General features: G+C 40.2%; 1 protein-coding gene and 1 long non-coding RNA gene across 3 annotated transcripts in view; one reads left to right on the top strand and one right to left on the bottom strand.

Annotated features, from left to right (window-relative positions):
* Window positions 1-22,846, top strand: part of LOC132115919 (rho GTPase-activating protein 21) — a 130,636-nt gene that overhangs the window by 3,626 nt on the left and 104,164 nt on the right. Inside the window, exon 1 of one of the 2 annotated variants that reach the window (XM_059524350.1) lies at window positions 14,776-15,180. The exons of the other annotated variant lie outside the window; for it this stretch is intronic. Within the exon in view, the coding sequence (XP_059380333.1) occupies window positions 15,097-15,180 (84 nt within the window). The 5' untranslated portion in view covers window positions 14,776-15,096. Of the gene's footprint in view, window positions 1-14,775; window positions 15,181-22,846 lie in introns of those variants that run through there. 2 annotated transcript variants of the gene reach the window in all.
* On the bottom strand, window positions 8,359-9,271 carry LOC132115672 (uncharacterized). Its single transcript, XR_009425531.1, has 2 exons — window positions 8,501-9,271; window positions 8,359-8,465 (listed from the first exon to the last, which is right to left on the bottom strand). It is a non-coding gene; the product is annotated as an uncharacterized LOC132115672 (long non-coding RNA).

Genomic DNA, 22,846 nt, shown 5'->3' with positions numbered 1-22,846 from the left:
TCGTGGAGCTTTCCTTAAGTCCTTCTTTGTAGAGCATGGACAGGTGCAGGACTGTACCTGCTCCGGTCTCTCTTGACACTTATTAGATACCCCCAGGGATTTATTGTGCTCGGTGGTCTCAGGTGGTCCCGTCATTCTGTCCCATCTAGGTCTCCATGTCTAATGAGGGCGTCTCTCCCAGTCTGTCCCTCTCTCTCTTTGTGTTTCCCTCCCTCGGTCGCCCTGCCCCCTGTGAGGACGCCAGCATCATGGAGGGTAATTAAATCCCAGCTGCTCTATGCTTTTACACCTCCACTCTCTCATTCACGGACATATATTCTAGTGTTCCCCAGATGAGGCCACTTTGTGGAGGCTTTGAATTCTGTGTCTCTTGTAAAGCTTGTTGAAAAGTAAATCTGACAGTTCAAAAGTTTAGGGAGTGTAAGATTTTGCTTTTTATTTGATCAAAATAGTAATATTGTGAAATATTATTACAATTTAATATATATATATATATATATATATATATATATATATATATATATATATTATTTTTTAATATATTAATTAAGTTTATATATATATGTTTACTTTTTTTTTTTAGTTTAGAAAGTCTGATTAATTTCTGGATTGCAAAGATGAATTGTTAACAGCCATTACTCCAGTGTCACATGATACTTCAGAAATCATAGTAATATATTGATTTGGTGTTCAGGAAACATTTACTATTCTTGCTGAAAACAGATGTGCTGCCTAATATTTTTCTGCAAACGGTGATATTTTTTTCAGGATTCTTTGATGAATAAAATGTTCAAAAACTGAATTTAATTAATACAACATTATTGTGACATTATAAATATCTTTGCTGCCATGATCAATTGAATGCATTCTTGTTGAATAATAGTATTAATTTCTTGCAGCAACAAAAAAAAAAAAAATCTTTCTGACCCCAAACTTTTGAGAAGTATTTAATGAGAAGCCAAATAAATGCATCAGTATTTGGTCATATTGTAATTTTCTTCATAAGCTAATACCTGTAGCACTTGATTAATTTCAATGTTTCAGTAGTTTATATAGTATCAGCATAATGTTGGTCATCATCTACCTGGCATTGGCCACTACAAATATTACATCAATTGACCACTGTACAATGCGCAAAGTGCACCTAGGACAAAAGCTTTTTTTACACATAGTGTGGTCACACCAAATGTTGATTTGATTAAGTTAGGTTAATAGAAGTTAATTAATAAAATCTATTTATGTCATTATTTTTAATGGCATCCTCACTTTACAGCATTTTTACACAAGTGCCTAAAACTTTGCACAGTACTTTGCAGGTTTCTTGAAGTGTTTTGGAGACATTGCCACAGTTCTTCTGGATTGAGTCTGTCTCAGTTTGTTCTGTTTCTTCATGATATTCCAGAGAGACTGATGATGATGATGATGAGATCAGATCTCTGTGTGGAGCACTGGCTGCTGTCAGACTCCTTGTGCAAACAAAAATCTCACTGGATTATTACAATTAATGTAAATGGATATTTCCTACAGACACACTACAGCAAATAAGAAATAACTGACTTAAAACCATTTTTTTTGTTGGTGAAAATACTAATGGCCTAAGACTTTTGCACAGTGCCATATATATATTAGCTAAAGTTGGCTCTGGAATTTACTCTATCATTTGGGTTTCATGATTCAATCAATTTCTAATGAATAAAACAAATCTCTGTTCTACATTTTCAATATCCTGTTTCATTCAGAAATACAGTGCATCATAATATAGACTTGTCTTTAATGTCTATCTTTGAATTGTTTGCTCATATCATTAAGCGATTGAGGTTCATGCTTTTTAGATGTTGTGGAGACGCCCTTAACAAACTCTCCTTTTAGATTCGACCGTTGTCTCATTGAATCTAATGGAGCAAACCATAATCCAGTGTTGACAGGGCTGTTTCTGTGTGCCATCTCGGACCAGAGATTTGAGTTGCCACTTCAGCTCTTCACCCGCTCATTCTGTTTTCATATGTATTGATTTCTGTTGTATGTTCAGAAAAACAGGCAGAGAGAGCGTTAGAAGCTGGCTCTCATTGTGTGTATGTTTGTGGATTCACCCCGTTTCCACTCTATAGTCTCTCTCTCTCATGTGAATGTGTTTCTGTCTGTGTGCTTGCCTTTGGCTTGCCCTCTATTCTAACATATTTGGGAAATGCTCTGTTTGATGCTTTGCACAAAATGGTTTGACGTTGATATATGGATATATTTGCCTTATGTTTTGTTTTAGAACCTGGTTTGAAGGAATTATGCAAATTAGCCAATGTCGTAAACACCCACAAAATCACTGCCGAGCACAGTATGCACAGAGCAGTTGCCTGTTTTTTCTGCCATTGTGGTTTGGATACTGGTTTCTCTGCCAGGCTTCATTGGTCAACTGGCTTCACGTCTGCTTCCTGGACCAGCATGGACATGTCCTGGTTCATTCCGCAGGGATTTAGGGAAAGTGCAGTAAGATCTGAAGTCTCTAATCCAATAGATTTCCGTAAACCAAGTGTTTCAGTTCCTGACCTGAAAGCTTTTTATACTGTTTGACTTTTTTTCATTTATTTATTGTTTTAATTGTTTTTCAAGAAGTGCAATAACCATTGTAATTATTATGGTATCATGTAAAGTGTTTACAAGGTAACTTAACCATCACTCGATGAATGAATGACAATATCTTAGCAATTTTTTTTCCTTAAACAAAATCTATGTAATGCTGTCTGTTGCACTGAGACTTCCTGTCAGCGAATGGATGCCACATTCCTCTGTCACTTTCATTTTTGTTAGTTTTCATTTGGCCAGCTGAATTTAATCGTGATAACAACTGAATGCTTTGCATAGCTGTAGCATTCATATTCTGACCACAGCCGTCACCGTACATTAGAATTGTTCGCCTGTGCACAGTTCACACATAGTTTTGTCAGACTCATTGCCAGATTATTGTATTTCAACGACTCAGTTTTTTGTATTTGTATCTACAACCCGAATTCCGGAAAAGTTGGGATGTTTTTTAAATTTTAATAAAATGAAAACTAAAAGACTTTCAAATCACATGAGCCAATATTTTATTCACAATAGAACATAGAAAACATAGCAAATGTTTAAACTGAGAAAGTTTACAATTTTATGCACAAAATGAGCTCATTTCAATTTTGATTTCTGTTACAGGTCTCAAAATAGTTGGGACGGGGCATGTTTACCATGGTGTAGCATCTCCTTTTCTTTTCAAAACAGTTTGAAGACGTCTGGGCATTGAGGCTATGAGTTGCTGGAGTTTTGCTGTTGGAATTTGGTCCCATTCTTGATTTATATAGGTTTCCAGCTGCTGCGCCAAATGATGCGCCAAATGTTCTCTATAGGTGAAAGATCTGGACTGCAGGCAGGCCAGGTTAGCACCCGGACTCTTCTACGACGAAGCCACGCTGTTGTTATAGCTGCAGTATGTGGTTTTGCATTGTCCTGCTGAAATAAACAAGGCCTTCCCTGAAATAGACGTTGTTTGGAGGGAAGCATATGTTGCTCTAAAACCTTTATATACCTTTCAGCATTCACAGAGCTGAATTCCAAAACATGCAAGCTGCCCATACCGTATGCACTTATGCACCCCCATACCATCAGAGATGCTGGCTTTTGAACTGAACGCTGATAACATGCTGGAAGGTCTCCCTCCTCTTTAGCTCGGAGGACACGGCGTCCGTGATTTCCAACAAGAATGTCAAATTTGGACTCGTCTGACCATAAAACACTATTCCACTTTGAAATAGTCCATTTTAAATGAGCCTTGGCCCACAGGACATGACGGCGCTTCTGGACCATGTTCACATATGGCTTCCTTTTTGCATGATAGAGCTTTAGTTGGCATCTGCTGATGGCACGGCGGATTGTGTTTACCGACAGTGGTTTCTGAAAGTATTCCTGGGCCCATTTAGTAATGTCATTGACACAATCATGCCGATGAGTGATGCAGTGTCGTCTGAGAGCCCGAAGACCACGGGCATCCAATAAAGGTCTCCGGCCTTGTCCCTTACGCACAGAGATTTCTCCAGTTTCTCTGAATCTTTTGATGATGTTATGCACTGTAGATGATGAGATTTGCAAAGCCTTTGCAATTTGACGTTGAGGAAAAGTTTTCCACAATTTTTTTACGCAGTCTTTCACAGATTGGAGAGCCTCTGCCCATCTTTACTTCTGAGAGACTCTGCTTCTCTAAGACAAAGCTTTTATAGCTAATCATGTTACAGACCTGATATCAATTAACTTAATTAATCACTAGATGTTCTCCCAGCTGAATCTTTTCAAAACTGCTTGCTTTTTTAGCCATTTGTTGCCCCCGTGCCAACTTTTTTGAGACCTGTAGCAGGCATTAAATTTTAAATGAGCTAATTAAGTGGATAAAAGTGTAAAATTTATCAGTTTAAACATTTGCTACGTTATCTATGTTCTATTGTGAATAAAATATTGGCTCATGTGATTTGAAATTCCTTTAGCTTTCATTTTATTAAAATTTAAAAAACGTCCCAACTTTTCCGGAATTCGGGTTGTACATCTGCATGGAAACTTTTAGATTTGAAGTAGGAAATCTCAGTCCTTTCAGTTGGTTTAATGAAATTTGATTGTGATTTTGCCAGGATGTTGCTGAGCAAGATTAAAATCAAACATTTAAATTTTAACCCTCTGAGATCTAAGGGTATTTTTGGGGCCTGGAGAAGTTTTGTCATGCCCTGACATTTGTGCATTTTTCAGTTGCTTATAAACATCTAAATTGCTAAAGTCAGTAGGGTAGGCGAGTAGGCGTCAACTATCATGAATATCATTGTGATTTACACCTGAGAAGACAAAGGTCTGCATAATGAGCTGCATAATGAGCCTTTCAGTCAGGTGTGTGACTGAGAGGGAGGAGTTACAAGAAATAATGTGAGTACAAAATAAATGTATAGATTTTGTTTGTAGTTTATTTAGAATATATTTAATTATCCCACAACATAATTTAATATTCACTTGCGAGTGCAGTTAAACAGTTTATTAGGAATAATCAAAGCTGACTTTCAAAGCTGAATCTTTTGTATCATTACTCCAGTCACACAATCCTTCAGAAATCCTTTTAACACTCTGATTTTCTACAAAAAAATAAATATTGTTATTATCATTATTATCATTATTAGGGGCCAAGCACCGAAGGTGCGTAAGACCCTATTGTGTTTGTTCCCGTTCTTATTAGGGATGGGCGTTTTCCACAAATATCACATTCGAATATTTGAGCTCACAAAAAATGAATATTCGAATATTCGTTTATTTAAATTAAGTTTAATGAGTCAGACGTTATTTTTCAGCAACATTTGTTTTCGTCATTTTGAACAAGCTTACAAGCTTGAACATTACACATCGTGTTTTGTAGCTGAAAACCTTTAACAATGCGTGCAAACAAACAAAAGTACAGATTAAAAGCAAAAAAAAAAAAAAAAAAGTGAACAAAGAAAAAACGTAAAGCAGCCTGCAGCAATTAGGCTATTGTACAGAATGTAGCTTACACTTAACTTTTAAACTGTCAGCAAATCTTTTTTGCTTTTTTTCTATTGTTTCAAATGTTCTTGTTAAGAAATACGGGCATGTAAACATGATTGGGGGAAAGTCGGCTCCTTAGTCTGTTAACAATAAGGCCAGCCGCGGAGAAAACGCGCTCTGACGATACAGACGTTGGCGGGACTCACAAATAACGGTGTGCTAAGTGAATCAGTTTTGTGAAGCGCTTCGTGTTTTCGTTTGCCACTGAATGGGATCCTCATCTGGTGGAATACATGGCTCCAGCAAGAACTGTTCCCACTCGTCTCGGCTGGACTCTCTGTAATCATCGCTGGAGAACTGGCTCAGCCTTTTCCGACGAGATGTTTTCATCGAGAAACCTGAGATGTTTGTGCCGAGGGTCTAGGGCAGACGCGAGAAGAGGAGTTTTCACTGCATTCTCCAAGTTAGCAGTGTTTATTCGTTGCTTGAGAGATGCTGCAACAATGTTCTTGGATCACTTTCTGTGATTCTCTGCGGCATATTTGAAACACTGTAGAAGACCGCAGTTCTTTTAGGGGGCGTTCACATATCGCGTCTTTTGCATGCTCAAGTTCGTTATTTCCAATGTAGGACCGCGGTATGCGCGCTCATAATGGAAGCGACGCGGTCGCGATGCGCACAGCATCGAGTTAAAAACATCTAAACTTTCAGAATGCTACAAGCGCACCGCAGGTCATGTGACAAGAACTAAACATTCAGCTTCATCCTTTCCTGTAACAACGTTGAAAGCTCAGCCAAGATGAAGGAACAGCTGATCATAGCTGTATATGGATTGCCATTTTGAAATAAATTTAGTAGCAAAGCTACTGAAAGCGATTTTTTTTTGTTCTGCAAATCCATTTATCCTTTGCTGAAATTTCCGTCTTCATGGAGAGAACGCGTCGCTCAGGAGCTATTCTGCCCGAGCGCTTTGGAAAGAAGGAGAAAGCGGCGCGCAAAGCCTTTTCCATGCCTTATTAGGCGCGATATGTGAATGGCCCGTTAATCATTCATTATTTATTTTTGGCTTGCATACACCTTCAAATATGCCGTGGAGAATCACAGAAAGTGACCAAATTAGGTTTTATTGTGAACTTTTTTTTTTTTTTTGCGAAATTCGAATATCATTTTTATTTATCGAATAATTAGAGCGGAACGAATATTCGAATGTTCGACTATCCGTGCACATCCCTAGTTCTTATTATTATTCTTCCTTCTTCCAACTGGGAGTCTATGGCAGCCCATAGAACCGATTGCGGGAAAGTTGTTTTGGTTTGACCTTTTGATAGAGGACAGTCCCAACATTAAATACACCAATTTTGTCATTCCCTCTAGCGCCACCAACTGTCCAAAATTTCACTTTTATTTTGCTACTAACTTTTGAACCGTAAGGCCAATCAACAAAATTCTCTTTTCATCTGATTTCTGAGCTCATGACAATTCGATTGCACCCTATGACGTCATTTTCGTCATAAAAACATGGCCGCCATTTTGAATTTTTTGAAAAACCTACTTTTTCGAACTCGTCCTAGACGGTTTGTCCGATTTGCACGAAAATTGAACCAGATCATCTTCAGGCAGTGCTGACCAAAAGTTATGGAATTCAAGTTGGTTCGTCAAATCATTTTCGATAAACGCTCAAACAAATTTTACGTAGCGCTTACAAAAACAGTCGTAAGGCTGTATCTCTGCAACGATTTATTGTATTCAGACCAAACTTGGTACAAGTCATAACAAGCATGACCTGAGGCTACATGCTGCGTTTCAGCACAGCGCCACCTACTGGTCCGGAGATATGAAAAACTGCTCTTTTTGCTTATAACTTCTAAACAGTTTGTCCAAAAATCATATTCCTGCCGGCCCGGGACTCGAACTCACAACCTTTCGATTGGGAGTCCGACTCTCTAACCATTAGGCCTTCGGGAAGTCGTGGCCTAATGGTTAGAGAGTCGGACTCCCAATCGAAAGGTTGTGAGTTCGAGTCCCGGGCCGGCAGGAATTGTGGGTGGGGGGAGTGCATGTACAGTTCTCTCTCCACCCTCAATACCACGACTTAGGTGCCCTTGAGCAAGGCATCGAACCCCCAACTGCTCCCCGGGCGCCGCAGCATAAATGGCTGCCCACTGCTCCGGGTGTGTGCTCACAGTGTGTGTGTGTGTTCACTGCTCTGTGTGTGTGCATTTCGGATGGGTTAAATGCAGAGCACAAATTCTGAGTATGGGTCACCATACTTGGCTGAATGTCACGTCACTTCACTTTCATATAATTGGTCTTGTTAGATTCAGGGCAATATGCCGAGTCGACTGAAATCCAATTTTACCATTTCGGACATTTTGACTGTCGGCCATTTTGAATTTTGTGCTAAAATGCTGTATTTTAAGAACACATCAACGGATTGTTACGAAACATGGTATGGGTCATCAGCACAATGTCCTGAAGGAGCGTGAGAAGTTTTTGAAGTTTCGCCACCTAGTGGTGATCATCTTTTTTTAAATGCTTATAACTCTGGGTGTGGTCGACTTATTTTGACGAGACTCATCAAATTAGACTCCTGAAACTTTACCGAGTCCTACGATACCAAACTTGCTAGGTTTCGCCTTACGGTTTGTGTAGCGTTGTGATTTAGCGCTCAAAAACCATTTGGCTATATCTTCGAAACCGCTTGTCTGATCAAGACGAAACCACCGTCAGAAGTTCGGAAACATAGGTCGATAGCTAAACACCAATGCCCAAATGCGAAAATATTGATAGTAAGGGGTAGTAAAATTCAATCAAAGTCAAGAGTCAGTCATTTTTACGTGATTTTTCATATAAATGTCTATAACTCTGAAGTGAATTGAGATATTTTCACCAAAATTGACACACATATGTATGGGCTCACTCTGAGGACACATAAAAAAATGGTGGGACTGAGCCTCTTGGTGGCGCTATAATAGAACAAAACATGAAATTCCCATTGACTTCAATGCAGTTTTCTGAAATAGAATCCTATACTAAACAAATGCATTGGTGTAATATTACGAAACTCAGAATGTGCCAACAACACCATCCCCTGAAGGTACTCAAAATATTTCGAAACCTAGTGGTCAAAAGTTATAACAAAATTTCCAAAAAGGCCAATAACTTTTGAATAAATCTGGCTATTGAAATGTCGCTGGTTTTAATAGAATCCTTGGGTCAAGCCGAGAACATAGATACCAAGTTTTCCTTATTTGGCCAAACTTCCTGTCCGCCATCTTGAATTTCAGTTAAAACCTACTTTTTCGAACTCCTCATCAACCCTTCGTCCGATTTTCACCAAAATTGAATCATATCATCTTCAGACTGAGCCACCTAAAAGATATTGATTTCGTGTCGATATACGAAACGGTTCTCATTTAGCGCATTAATGAATTTGCTGGAAGGATGCCAACATGCATTTGAGGCTGTATCTCAGCAAAGCTTTGACATTTTTGCACCAAACTTTGTATGTGTCATTGTCACCTCACACTGACCATTCCAAACTAATTTGGTAACAGCACCACCTATTGGTTACACGTGATAAGCCAATAAATCCTATTACTTCTTGTTGTGTTTATTGTTTTCAAGCCATTTTGCCTAAAATAATCTTAAAACGGTTTTAATTACTCATTCCTGCCGTTCGTCTGAAGCTTGCTTCTGTAGTGCTTGGCCCCGTTATTGCTGCTTGCAGCTATATTTATTATTATTATTATTATTATTAATGTTGAAATGAGCTGAGAATATTTTTTCAGGTTTTTTGGGGATAAATTGAAAGAACAGCATTGTTTGTTACATTTGTTACATTTACATGTATTTGTTACATTTATATTAGAGCCCGACCGATATGGATTTTTGGGGGCCGATGCCGATATTAACTCGAAAAGAGACGATTTATAAGCCGATATTTTGATTTTAAAAATAATCTGGATATTAGACCCATTTCCTATAAACTGCACTTACACAACATTCAATAGCAAAATATCTGCCTGTTCTATGTATGTGGGCTGTATAAACCATTTTCCAGAAGGGATTATGTTAAAAAAAGCCTTAGATTACAGTCTCAATGACTAAACAATTGCACATCAAAAGTATATATTTTTTAATGATCAAAAAAACAGTCTGGTTTTAAACATTTAACACTTTTACTTTCTTCCAGTTGAAGCTGGTTTTAACAGTCTGTGTGTGTACTGTAAATAAATTATAATACTAAAGTTAAAGTATTTGCAGAAGTAGTCCCACACTTTGCTGCTACAGCATTCACCTTTTTCAGCCATCTGTAGGCAGAAAGAGAGACATAGAAAGAATAAGCATGTGTATCAATAATATCACCATGTATCATTACTCATGTCATCATTAGAATTATAATAATAATAAACTGGGATCTCCTACATAGGCAAAAATGAGAAATATATATATTTTTTTTATTTGTCAAGCAATAGGTATTACCTACTTACATTTAACAATATTATTTCAACATTTTCCTGTTATGTCTGTAAAGCTGCTTTGAAAAAATATGTAAAAAAATAGCGCTTGTTCAGCTCACATTTATTTACATGTCCCCTCTGGTTTAATCATTTCTGACGCACCTACTGTAGTTACTGTAACTACACTATATTTGCTCTCACAGACACATTCACAACAGACCCGTATATCTTCTCCTCTTCTCTTTGTGCAGTCTGAATCAAAACATCGTCTTGCCTACTATTACCGGAAGATTACGGAATCAATTCGAAGTTGAATGGTTAACGTTAGTGTCATGAACACACTGCTGTCAATTTTGAGAAGAACCACCTTCAAACAAGTTAATAGCAAGCATTTAAGGGGCCTGCTAAAAAGGAAGCTATATTAGCGTTAGAGTAACGTAACCAGCCTGAATTCACCAAATTGTTCTCTGGACCTGACGGTAGCCTCTTCTTCCTTGCTTCTCTCTTAATTCTCATCAGCAGGACTAGCGCTATCGCTTGCTTCTTACAACGGGACAGATACATGTTGGCTGCTAACCGAAAGGAGGAACAACAGACTATGAAAGAGCTCCCGCTAAACGTTTTTAAAACTCCGCCTACGCCATAGCACAGCGCAGCGCAAATCGCGTTGTATCTGAAGGGCAATGCTGAACCCAGCAGCAAGCGCTGTGCATACCGCGTCCTGTGTGAAAGGCCCAATTACACGGTCATTATGTGGGAAACACCGCAATAGAATAAGAATAAGTTAAACGCTAACGTTATAGTTTGACCTCCTATTAACGTTCGCGCTCTTCCACTGATAAACATGGTATTAGCTTTGTGGCTAATCTAATATAGCAATGCATTAGTGGCTGTAAGTGATGTTACAGAATATTTATAAGTGATAATGATAGGACCGTTAGCTAGAACTACCACACAGTTTTTATATACAGGGTATGAACTAAATCTACAATCATTTCACATGACGAACGACAGACTCACCGTCAAAACAGTAAGTTACATCTCCATGGCTTGGCTGCTCGCTTTCTTCTCTAGTGAATTTCTGGCGCTGTTGTTAACTCTGGAGCTGCAGAGCTCCCTCTGGTGGGCAAACTATGCAACACTCATAACATGAGTGAAGCATGAGACTCTGTTTCTCATGTTTCATCGGCCGTTATAAATGCCGATGCCGATTTAAATGCAATTAGCTTATATCGGCCGATAATATCGGCCGGCCGATATATCGGTCGGGCTCTAATTTATATTATTTACATCAAGCTTTTGAATGGTATAGTATCAGAATCAGAATGAGCTTTATTGCCAGGTATGTTTACACATACTAGGAATTTGTTTTCCTGACAAGCTCTGCAGTGCAACAGAATGACAGCGACAGAAAAAAAACAAATAATAAAAGAATAAAAAATACAAATAAGTAGGTAAGGAATGACAATATACATTCCTTACCTACAGTAGTAGTGTATATTTTTATTGAAACTTCATAATATTTCACTTGATTATACATTTTTTGTCAGGAATTAGAGTTTGGAAAAAGTCTAACTAGTAAAATATTTACACGTTATATGAAAACTAGTACAAGTATATAAATAAATAAAAAGAGACTTACTCATGTTTATGATCTCTGCTGAATAATGTGCTTCATTCTTTTTTTTCTGAGGAAATCCAAATCTCAAATCCTGAGGTAATCCACATCACATCTTTTTGGGGTGAATTATGTCTTATTCATCTCATCGCGAAGCAAGCAGTAAAAAAAAAAAAAAAAAACTTGAACAGTCTCGTTGCATTGTTTTCTGTTGTATGGGCGTATTCAAGCCGCGCACTTCAGTGAAACATTATAATCCGAATAGCGCGTTCAGCGTGGGGGCGTGGTCGCATTAGATATAATGAAGGGAGACATGAAAGACTGGAAATTGCGTTGTTTTCATATGAATTACTTTATCACAGAATATTTGTTTTCGGTAACACTTGTTTAGTTTAAAAGTAGACATGTCAAGCTTTCTATAGATATATCTCTCATTTCTCTTTGTCGAGTATTCACTGAGTTACAGTTCACTTTAATGAAAGCATTTGTAAAAGAAGATCAGCGCAACAAAGGCTGCAGACAGCACACCTTGTTTGTTATCTTTATTTTATAAATGCACAAAGTTTTGTTATTATGTCTGTATCCAAAATAAGGTAGACCCTTTACAGATTTGATTGATGTATTGCTCTTATCAGTACGATCAAAACTGAAAGTGTAATTTAAGTTCTTTTTGGGGTTACTAGGAGAAAATGCCTCATAACACGTATACACGTAAATCGACTCCAAAGGGTAAAGGATAGAAGGGTAGGGTTTGAATTAGGGCTGGGGTCAGGCTTGAACTAATTTTAGGGGTTACTAATGCTTTGGCAGTAGTCTTGGCATCAGAATGCATGCTCACATAGTGTTGGGAGCATATAGGCTTCCAAAAGGGCAACAGCTAGTTGAAAACACTGGTTCCAGTCTAATTGGCTGGTTTCTGGACAATCACTCCACCTGGAAAGGAATATTGTGTATAAATATTCTAGGTTGGACCAAAATTTGATAGGGCAGTGGATTTGCTGAAGTTTGCCAGATCTTTTCTATTCTAAGTGGCTGTCTTTGGAAAAAAATATGCTAAAATGTGAACCACACATATGAACCAAAGTATTGGGGGTTGAGGTTAGTACTGTTTGTTTGACAGAAATATTGTGCCAGTACCAACAAAAGATGTTGATCAAGAAATGTCACAATCACCTACTGTAGATAACCAGAATTTCTCAAAGAAATGTTCCATGCTGGAAACAGCTGACTTCATTTCAACCAGTGTGGCATAGTTTTTGTAGGCTTTCAGTTTTTATGTTTTCTCAGGACTCATTAATAGCTGTATCTTATCAGCTGAATTGTTTTCTATCTGAACTCAAGAGTCATGTGATAAGTTTATGTCACATCAGTCAACGTCTGGATGGCCCACCCACACGTCCTGCGTGTTTTTTTTTCCTCTGGAGATTTAGCAGCCCATCATTGATTTGTTCTTTTGATGTGTGCAGTGACAGAGTGAGAGCTTCACTACCGTTCACTATTGATTTCATCTGACTGGCCCCTGGGCTGGTTGGAATGGGTCAGAATATGAGGTTGTGGATCCTGGACTTATCCATTCACTGTAAAGGGGAAGATTCACAGTTCATTAATGAAAGAAGGGTCGATCTATTGGTCGTTTTAAGGATCTGGCAATGATTTGCGATACAATGAGATTGAAATTGACTTTGTTTAGTTACTTGATTGTTCCTCTGCCTGTTATATCACCTCCAAGAATGTTGCAACACTTTGGGGTATGTTTCAGTGTTTGTGCTGGTTCTCGCAGTGCCTAGAGGAAACACCATACCCAAAGGATGGAGGTTTTTGAGTGTAATAGAATGATGTGTTTCTCCGGCATGTGTTTATACAGCACTACAGATGAGGCCCTGGTATTCCAAGTCTGCACATTGGGAGTTTGGCCCAACTGACCTGCACAACACGAGTGTGTATATAGCCCTGACCTGCCCTGAGATCCTTCATGTGTGGCTTCATCAATCTGCTCCACATCTTCATGTAATCTTCCACATCTATGCTTTGAATTTCATGTTACTGCAGCCTTTTATTGCAGTCCAGCATAAACTTTATGCAGAGCCAAGAATAACCTAACACAGTTGTCGGTCCCTGGTGCATTGCTCTGGTTTTACTCGCTCAGTTTTGACCTAGTATCCTAAAGCTTCTCTGAAAAAAAGCCCTCTCCATGGTAGTGCCTGTCTACTGAACCTGTTCTTCTAAACAGCATCTAATCAGCACTCTTCTTTTAGCTTCAGACTCTGATGTGGTTCTGGCTGCCAACTCTCTCTGTCTGATTGACAGTTGGCATTTGGATGTTATTAAAATTGCATGTGTGGAACCAATCTGCTGACAGTTGGATTCCTTTTGTGGCCGGTGCATTTCTGAGCCAAGATCTGGAAAATCCAGCCAGATTCACCTTGGGACTGCTTTGCTACACCAGTACTTTGGATATAACAGATTGAAAGTTTACAGTATCATTGCATATCTGTCAGATGTGTAGATGCCCCTTTATCAAAGCGTTTTGCAAGCATGGGGCATTGGCCATCCAGGAGCTGTGCTAGGGTGTCCTGATTGGTTGTCAGTGCATTGCTACAGTATTCTGTCTGTTAGAGTGTTAGCCACAAAATTGCTAGGTGGTTGCAATATGTGCACGGAGCTCACTTCTAATGAGCTGATTATCTGAATCAGGTGTGTTAACACAGAGAGACGTGTGAAATATGCAGTGGGGCGCGATGTCTGGAATTGAGAACCGCTGCATTATAGTGATGCTTGCTTTAGCAAACATTCGCAAACGCCAATATTAAAATTGCTTCGGAGTCGCACATGTTCTATGTAGTTCAGCCCACCCCATCCTGAAAGCATCTTCACAAACTTGCTGCAATCCAGTGACATGTTCTATGAAGCAAATCTCCTGTTTTGTTTCAACACCATTCTTCTGTTTCTGCAATGCGTGAGAAGATTGCAGTGTTTCTTTAAAGCAGTAGGGAATTTAGAGTTCCCCGGGATGTGATTTGTCTTTTGCAGTCCCATCTCTCCCATCCAGGGGTTAAGCCGGCTGCAGCAGTGCTACCTGACTCAGCACTGCAAGAAGACGAACAGATGGAGCGATCGAGTCATAGAGCGAAGAGGGAGAGACTGATTACTCTTAGATACTAAGCACTAGAGGGGAAACAAGCCTCCTTCCTGGTGTCATCACCTTCATCTTATTTGGAAGTCTCTCTTTGTAGTTGCGGATTTCTTCTATTGGTGGATTTCTTGTGTTTTGGTGTTCGTATGCATTATTAATCCAGCACTAATGAGCTGTGGAAATGGATGCGGTGGAGTGCCTGCTGGGCACACAGATGGGCTCAGACGCGACGCTCTCACTTCCTCATGCCCCCCATCACCTTTGTGCCCAGAGCAGGCTCCAAGGGATCAACCGGAGAGCCCGGTGATAAAAGATCTTGGGGTAAAGGTGGGCACAGAGGTACTGTCTGAGTCAGGACTAATGACATGGCTCATCTAAGAGTTCTGGACTGCGTGGTCAGCCGCAAATGGAGTGGGATATGTGACCTTTACTGTGCGTTTAACAGTCAGGTCTGTGCAGCTTTTCTCCATCTCTACTGCAGTGTGCATGAAATAAATTTTAGCGAGCATGTCTTTTTATAATGCACAGTATCTCCCTTCAAAGAGTCGCATTGTTCTGCAGATATTCATAGTTCCTTGTTCTGACCCTGGCAGCCCTCTCTATGTCTTATCTCATGGAAATGCTTGTCTGATACCAAGAATAACTTGGTGTATTCCTGCAGTGTGGGAATGCAGAACTGGTTGCTTGGGGATGTCTGATTTCACAGAGTGCTCGTGACTGATCCCTGGTGCTTTGTAGATTTTTATATATATATTTTTTTAATAATGCTGTTTATTTTTGATCTGTTTATATTTCTATTTAGATGAATGTTTTTATCATGTGCACTTGGTAGGGTTAGCTCAATGTCAAAAAAAGAAAAGAAAAGGAAAACCTTCAGAAATGACATATTTTCACTGAAATGTTAAGACTGCCAATAAAATGGCTTTCATCAATGTTTTTTTTCAGTTACTTTTTAAAAAAGAAAATCAGCAATCTGTTTAAAGTGCATACTATTTTAGATTTTTTTCATTACTCAGAGCATAATACATGCACTACTCAGTGACTCTTGTATTTTGTTTGTTTATAACATTGAATGATATTTTGTATAATGTGAGTTAAAAAGAGCACATTTATAGATGTTGATTAAGGGGTACTTGAGGAAACAAATAAAAAGCCTCATACCATTGGTATAACATTGCATGACTTGATGCATATTAAACTAGAAGACTAATATAAATATGCATAATATTTTTGCACATCATATAACAATAGTTTAGCAGTATGAGCTTCTTATGTGCCATTTTATACAGTAATTGCATGCACTTGTCTGCTATAAGTGTGCAGATGAAATACAAGACTACGTAGGAACACTTAATGCATTATCTTAGTAATTATAATCAACTGCAATGCTTTTTACATTCCTAAAAAGCAGCACATTATCATTCATTACTTAAATATAACATAAACGCTTGGTATAGTACACGTTTTATACTTCAGTCCCTTCTTTGGCACTAGTAAAATGAAAAACCCTAGCACAAAGCTGGTGCAGCTTTCTTGTATGTGTGTGAGTGTGTGTGTGCATATATCTCTGGCTTCATTTCAAAGTTCATTTGGCACGGAACTCATAGACAGACAAGTGAGAGACTGTAATCATTGTCCAGCTCTGTCTTTCTGTGTGATCTGAGACGTGGGTCATGCTGTGTCGACTCTAACTCAGTAGTGCCTTCTTGCTTTGCCCCTTGAACTAATTTAATTTTAGCTTTGCTGAAACGGTTTGCAAGCATGCAGGACTGACGGGCCTCTGTTTGGAGCCGTGAACACAGTCTTTGTGCTAAAGCCTGTGGTATGATATTCAGTATTCACACTCCAGCACCTGGTCATCTGGTGGAAAAAATGACCGTCCCACGCTGGGTAAATCCTTAACCTTCCAGAAGGGCCAAAATCTGTTCGAAGAGTGTCCCGTTGTGTTGTTCTTGTCTTAACTCAGTTCATTGTGGTTAAATGAGCATGTCTGCTAGTCTCATCATTACGACAACCGATCGTATCCATCATAAAGCGTATTAATAATTCATAGCGGCCCAGCAGAAAAGATCCCAATTATATTGGTCTTTGGGAGCATCTGTGGAGGCCCAGGGGATTCTAATTGGCCCACCTGCTCCGCTAAGGGGGGTGGTATGGGGGGGTGCTCCAGCTCTTTGTGTGACTAAGACCCTAGTTCACGCTTGCATCACACCCGCCCTGACAATACACCCTGGAGAAATGTATAGAGCATGTGAAGAGGATCTGAAGGGAATTAAAGCATTAGAGAAAGACTCCAGACTGAGCTGGTTTACTTTCACTGGGGCTGTATGTCTGTCCTAATGATACTGCCTGTGGGCTTCACCTTCTGTACTTTTGAGATCAGTCTTGCTTCTGGCTTCTCGCCCATTCGCAGACTGTCTGATACACATTGCATGTGGTACTAGACAGTAACCAACTAAGAATAGAAATGCTACTAACTTAACTGCATTTCTCAGTAGTGTGACTGTAGACTGTATATTGCTGTTTTTACATTATTGTATTGCACTCAGCTTTTTAGCAGAGTGGACTAAGGTAATAATCTCGAACACTCTTAGCTATCCTGCATCTGAATATGCCTACTTCCCTACTATATAGTAAAACAGTTAATGAAATCAGTATTATGTCCAAATTAATAGTATTCATAAAACAATAGACAGATGACCTACTACTTCTGACGAGTTTCTGAAGAGCACATGACACTTTGCTATCCCATGAGGCGATTGGAGAGATTTGTGAATGGCATTGAAGCGACACAACTGACTCCTCTGTAACTAACATGGCAGATGTAATGCATATTGATTAAATTCATTTTACAAACATTTATATTATGTAATTGGAAACTTTGTTCCTCATCAGTATGCAATTGTGGATGCAAGTTTATATCGCCCACTCGCTTAAAAAATGCATTTGAAATTTGATTCATTTTAATGAATCAATTCATCCAGATTGTAATTTAGATATATGCTGGTTACATTTTTTACAGTCATTTTACATAACAATATAATATTTGCTTGTCATCAGTATGCTTTTGACTTACTTATGTGAATGTCTTTCATCTTAATTAGTGAAATTAAGCATAAATAAATCTGTTAAAATGATGCTAGTATAATTGAAGACTGTTTTTACATAAATTAAGGAATTTAATAAAACATGACAGTTTTACACATAATTTACACAGAAATTGAAACATGAATGAGGCCTAGTGTACTTTGTACCTTCTGCTGTAAGGTTGCAGGCTTGCAATAGATTTTGTATGACATATTATTTTTTTTTTTTTTGCAGTGAATTGGCTCATGCTACCCAGTATCAGTTTGGTATCGGTGCATTTTATGAGTGCAATATCAGACTGATATAATTGGCATTGGTGCTTATCTAACTATACATTTTCAGGCTGCATTCCCAAAGAAGGGTTAGTCACTAGATCAAGTAAAGTTTGCAGCTTCATAGGTCCTTACCACTCAATCTTTGAAAGTTTCTCTCAGTTTTGTTTGAGACACCTAATAGTCTTTGATTTCAAAGATATTGTGGGGCAGCTGACTTCAACTTTAACTTGATCTCTGATGGGAAAACCGGAAAGCCCGCTAGCAGTGTCCACTCAGAGAGAACAGATAGAAATCTGTTTGAGGAAGAGATGGATTAAGGTATCAAAGGCAGACTGTCCATGGATAACCAACATTTTCGGACATAATTTCACTCCACCCGGTCCCAGGAGAGAATTCCCTATCCGTTTATTTCACCCTGATTCCTGGGAAGAGTGATAGCTAGAGAAGCTTCTCTGCTGCTGTGATAAAGAGGAATTCAGAACCACACAATCCCATCAATTGACATGAAAATCGTATCCTAAAGCCTCCAGATCAGCTGCAGTAGAGCTTTTGGCTAAGACACTTTAGTTTGGTTGCCATTATTTGACACAGTATAGAGGTCACTGCATATATGACTGATTTTTGCAGGACTGCTTTATGTGTCATTTCCTTTCTGACTCGGTTTCAAGAACTAAAGTTATGTGCAGTGCAGCTGGTTTCTGATGCAGTAGTTTGTTAGGTATGTGCTTAAAATGTGTAAAAAAAACTCCTCAACAATCCATAATATACAAATAAGTACAACTTTTTACATGTTTAACCTTACATTTTAGTGTGGGGGGGGCAATCTGTTACAAGTAGAAAGACCTATTTGCAGTTGGAGTGCTTTCTGTATCCAACAATACATGGACTGGGCAACATGTGAATCATGCTTTCTGTATAGAAGTGTGTGTGTACAGTTAGTTAGCCCTGATGCTTTTACTCATATTGACACTGTACAACACAGTACATTACCAAATCAATATGTGCTAATGCACCCCATATACTCTGTCCATACTGTTGTGCCTGTACTATCATGACATGGACCTGCTGCCTCCAAAAAATACATCCTAAAATACTGCACTTATGAAAACTTAGTACAGTGTAAAATACCATGGCACAGTGATGGTTTCAGTTGGGAATGCCACCAGGGCTATACTATAAAAACACATTTTCAAACTGTGATGCATCACAACGTACATACATTCTAATGCATACTGTATCATGAGGAACTGGTGATACACAACCCTAAATACAATTATATTTTGATATGCACCATGGTGCTTAATGATTTCCATATAAATTACATATTTACACATACTTGACCATGCATACTTCAAAGAATTATCTTGGTACATGTGCAATTGATATCATCATGCAAACCATGTGAAAACAACACTAGGTAAATTGCTCAAACACATTTGTTGAGATTCAGAATGAATTATTGTCTTCTAATTCAAACACATGAGTGACATTAATGCTGGAAATGCTTGTCTCTCTGGAGTGTGTGTTCCTTTACTGTCTGCTGTTATCCGGGGTTTAACATGCTCTGAATGTGAAACAGGAGAGGGAGAGAGAGTACGTGAGATATATTCTGTGAAACGACACGGGTCTTTTGGTGCAATGCAGGCAGGAGGAGGCGGAGCTAGAGGAGTCATCAGAGGGGCAGATTCTGGGTGGGAGGGGTTGTTTTATGACTTTGTTCCTCAAACCCCACCTCCACCCATCTATGAAGCACAAATCTATATATGTATACCGAATCGCGCTCTCTTAACGTACACATCACAACCACATGTCAAAGAGGAGGCAGTTACCATGGCAACAGTGTGTGATAATGTAACATGCAGCATGAAGGGCAGAGAATCAGAGCATCAGTGATGTATCACTGTAACTCCACCCACTCCACCTGCAATTGTGGGAAACCACACAACAGAACACACAGCATTAGGCTATGTATTAAATACACTGATGAAAAATTCTTTTGGAATCAAATTTAAAGTAAAAATAATGTTTATTTGTAAATTATAACTGCAAAGTAAATTGAAACTGTAATTTTTTAATATATATTTAAAAATTATAGTTATTCTTTAATGGCAAAGCTGAATTTGCAGCAGCCATTACTCCAGTATTCAGTCTCATATGATCCTTCAGAAATCATTCTAGTTTGCTGCTGTAAATATTTGGTCAATAAACATTGCTTATTATCATCAATGCTATCAGTGTGGAAATGTGATACACTACCATTTAAAACCATTAAGGAATTGTAATAAATAGGATGATATATATATATATATATATATATATATATATATATATATATATAGCTTCCTTAGCTTCAATTCTTAAAAAAAAAAAAACACTGACTCGTCCTGCTATTTGCATGTATTCATAAAAAAAGTACGTTTAAAAGGTTTTTTTTTTTTTTTTAATTGAGCTGTAGCACTGTTAAGTGATGACATTTCCTCTAATTTTTTTATTCTTAGTGGTCCATTTCTTCCTACTGTTTCTGAAGGCTGTTTAATGAAGTTGGTACTACAAGCTACGTCCCTCCTCAACGGCACTGGCCACGGGGCGATGTCTGCTAACTGCATCAAATCTGGGAACCATGGATGGTTCTTCCAAAAAGGTGCTACAAGCAGTATTGAACATCTCGTTTCTCTCACCCGTTCTATCACCTGCAGAAGGAGGGAGACGGGAGGGAAAGCATAAAGTGGGCAGCACGGCCATTTCCGTGACAGCGCGCTTTCGTTCTTGGAAAAGAACGCGGGGCAGTGAGCGTTTTCGTGGGACGCGAAGAGCTCCACCTCCGCCCTGCCAAATCTCTCCCACAACAGCCGGACTGTTTGCGGGTGTAGAGACCATTCGCCCGTGGGAATGTTGTTTCTGGACAGCCTGTCTGGACCCAGATTCTGTAGCCCAGGCACATGAACTGCCCTCAGCGAGCGCAAGTTGCGCTGAGCCCAAACCAGGAGGCGTTCCGTCAGCCTGTACAGGTTTCGGGACCCGAGACCGCCCTGGCGATTTATGTAGGACACCACAGACATGTTGTTCGAACGGACTAAGACGTGGCGGCCCTTGATTCGGGGACAAAAGCACGTCAGCGCGTTCTCCACTGCCAGCATTTCCAGACAGTTGATATGTTCGAGCTTTTCCTGTTCTGACCACAGGCCAAAGGACGGTCTGCCCTCGAGCAGCGCTCCCCATCCCGAAGTGGAGGCGTCCGTCGACACCATCTTCACTTTCGAGGAAGTCCGCAGGCTTACACCTGATTGGTACCAGTCGTCTGCTGTCCAGGGTTTCAGGGCTGTAACGCAGCCCTGATCGACCTTGAGATGCAGTCGACCAGATACCCACGCTCTGTGCGGTACCCGCGCTTTCAGCCAGAACTGCAGGGGGCGCATGGGGAGCAGGCCCAACTGCAGAACTGGAGATGCTGAGGCCATGAGACCCAGCATCTTCTGACATTCTCTGAGCGAAACGGTCGCGCCGCAGCGGAGAGAACTCGCTGTGCGCTGAATGCCCGATGCGCGCTGTGGTGACAGCCGCGCCGTCATGGAACGTGAGTCCAGAGCTATACCCAGAAACAGTATCGTCTGACTGGGGCTCAGCAAACTCTTCGTCCAGTTGACACCGAGACCGAGTTTCTTGAGGTGATCGAGTAAAACGGCCCTGTACTCCACGAGCTCCGCTCGTGATTGAGCCAGAATCAGCCAGTCGTCCAAATAGTTCAGCACTCGCATGCCTTTGAGTCTGAGCGCTGCGTCCATGCACCTCATAAACGTACGAGGAGCTACGGACAAGCCGAACGGCAGGACTGTAAACTGGTATGCCTGGCCCTCGAAGGCGAATCTCAAATATCGCCTGTGACTTGACGCTATCTGTATTTGAAAATACGCGTCCTTCAGATCTATTGACATGAACCAGTCTCCTCTGCGAATATGCGCGAGGAGCTTCCTGGTCGTAAGCATTCTGAAACTGCGTTTCACCAATGCCTTGTTCAGCTGTCTTAGTTCCAGTATGGGCCTGAGACCCCCGTCTTTCTTGGGCACTAGAAAGTATCTGCTGTACAGCCCCCCCTCGCTTTGAGCTCGAGACACAGGCTCTACAGCCCCTTTGCTCAACAGTTTTGATATTTCGGCCCGAAGTATGTGTGCTACTTCTGTTTTGACCGTAGTTTCGACGTGCGCTAAAAAGCGCGGAGGGCGTCGAAAAAAACTGTAGCGAGTAGCCTCTCTTTATAATGCCTAGCACCCAATCCGAAACCCCTGGAAGCGCTGACCATGCATCTGCATGAATGGCTAAGGGCTGGATGCGAAGCGCGCTCTGTTGACTGGGCAACGGCGGCGCTTGGGTGCGCTGCACCATGGGCGCGCTGCACCATGGGCATTACGCCTGTGGCATTTGAGGTGGGGAGCGCGCTGATCACAGCGGCTGATCAGCACGAGCCGCACGAGGGCATCTTTAAAAAGACGCAGCTCTTTTATGAGTGTGCGTCGCAGGGTGAACACACACAAGGATATATAAAAAGGATATAGGCGCCGGAGAGTGCAGCAGGAACGGCAGTGGAAGGCGGCGAAGGCCAGCAGCTTCAGAAGTGGCTCGTCCCGCAGACGGCGCTTTCTTCCTTCGTGATCCAGCGATGCGTGAGCTTCGCTGAAGAGATGAAAAATCAGGTGAGTCAGCCTTTTCGAGCTCCTTTTATAGGGTTGGGCCACACCCGTTTCGGCAGGAAGTGGCA

The sequence above is a fragment of the Carassius carassius genome, chromosome 35, assembly GCF_963082965.1.
Source record: "Carassius carassius chromosome 35, fCarCar2.1, whole genome shotgun sequence".
NCBI lineage: Eukaryota > Metazoa > Chordata > Actinopteri > Cypriniformes > Cyprinidae > Carassius > Carassius carassius.
The sequence above is the reverse complement of the archived record's forward strand: the minus strand, read 5'-3'. Positions and strand labels throughout refer to the sequence as shown.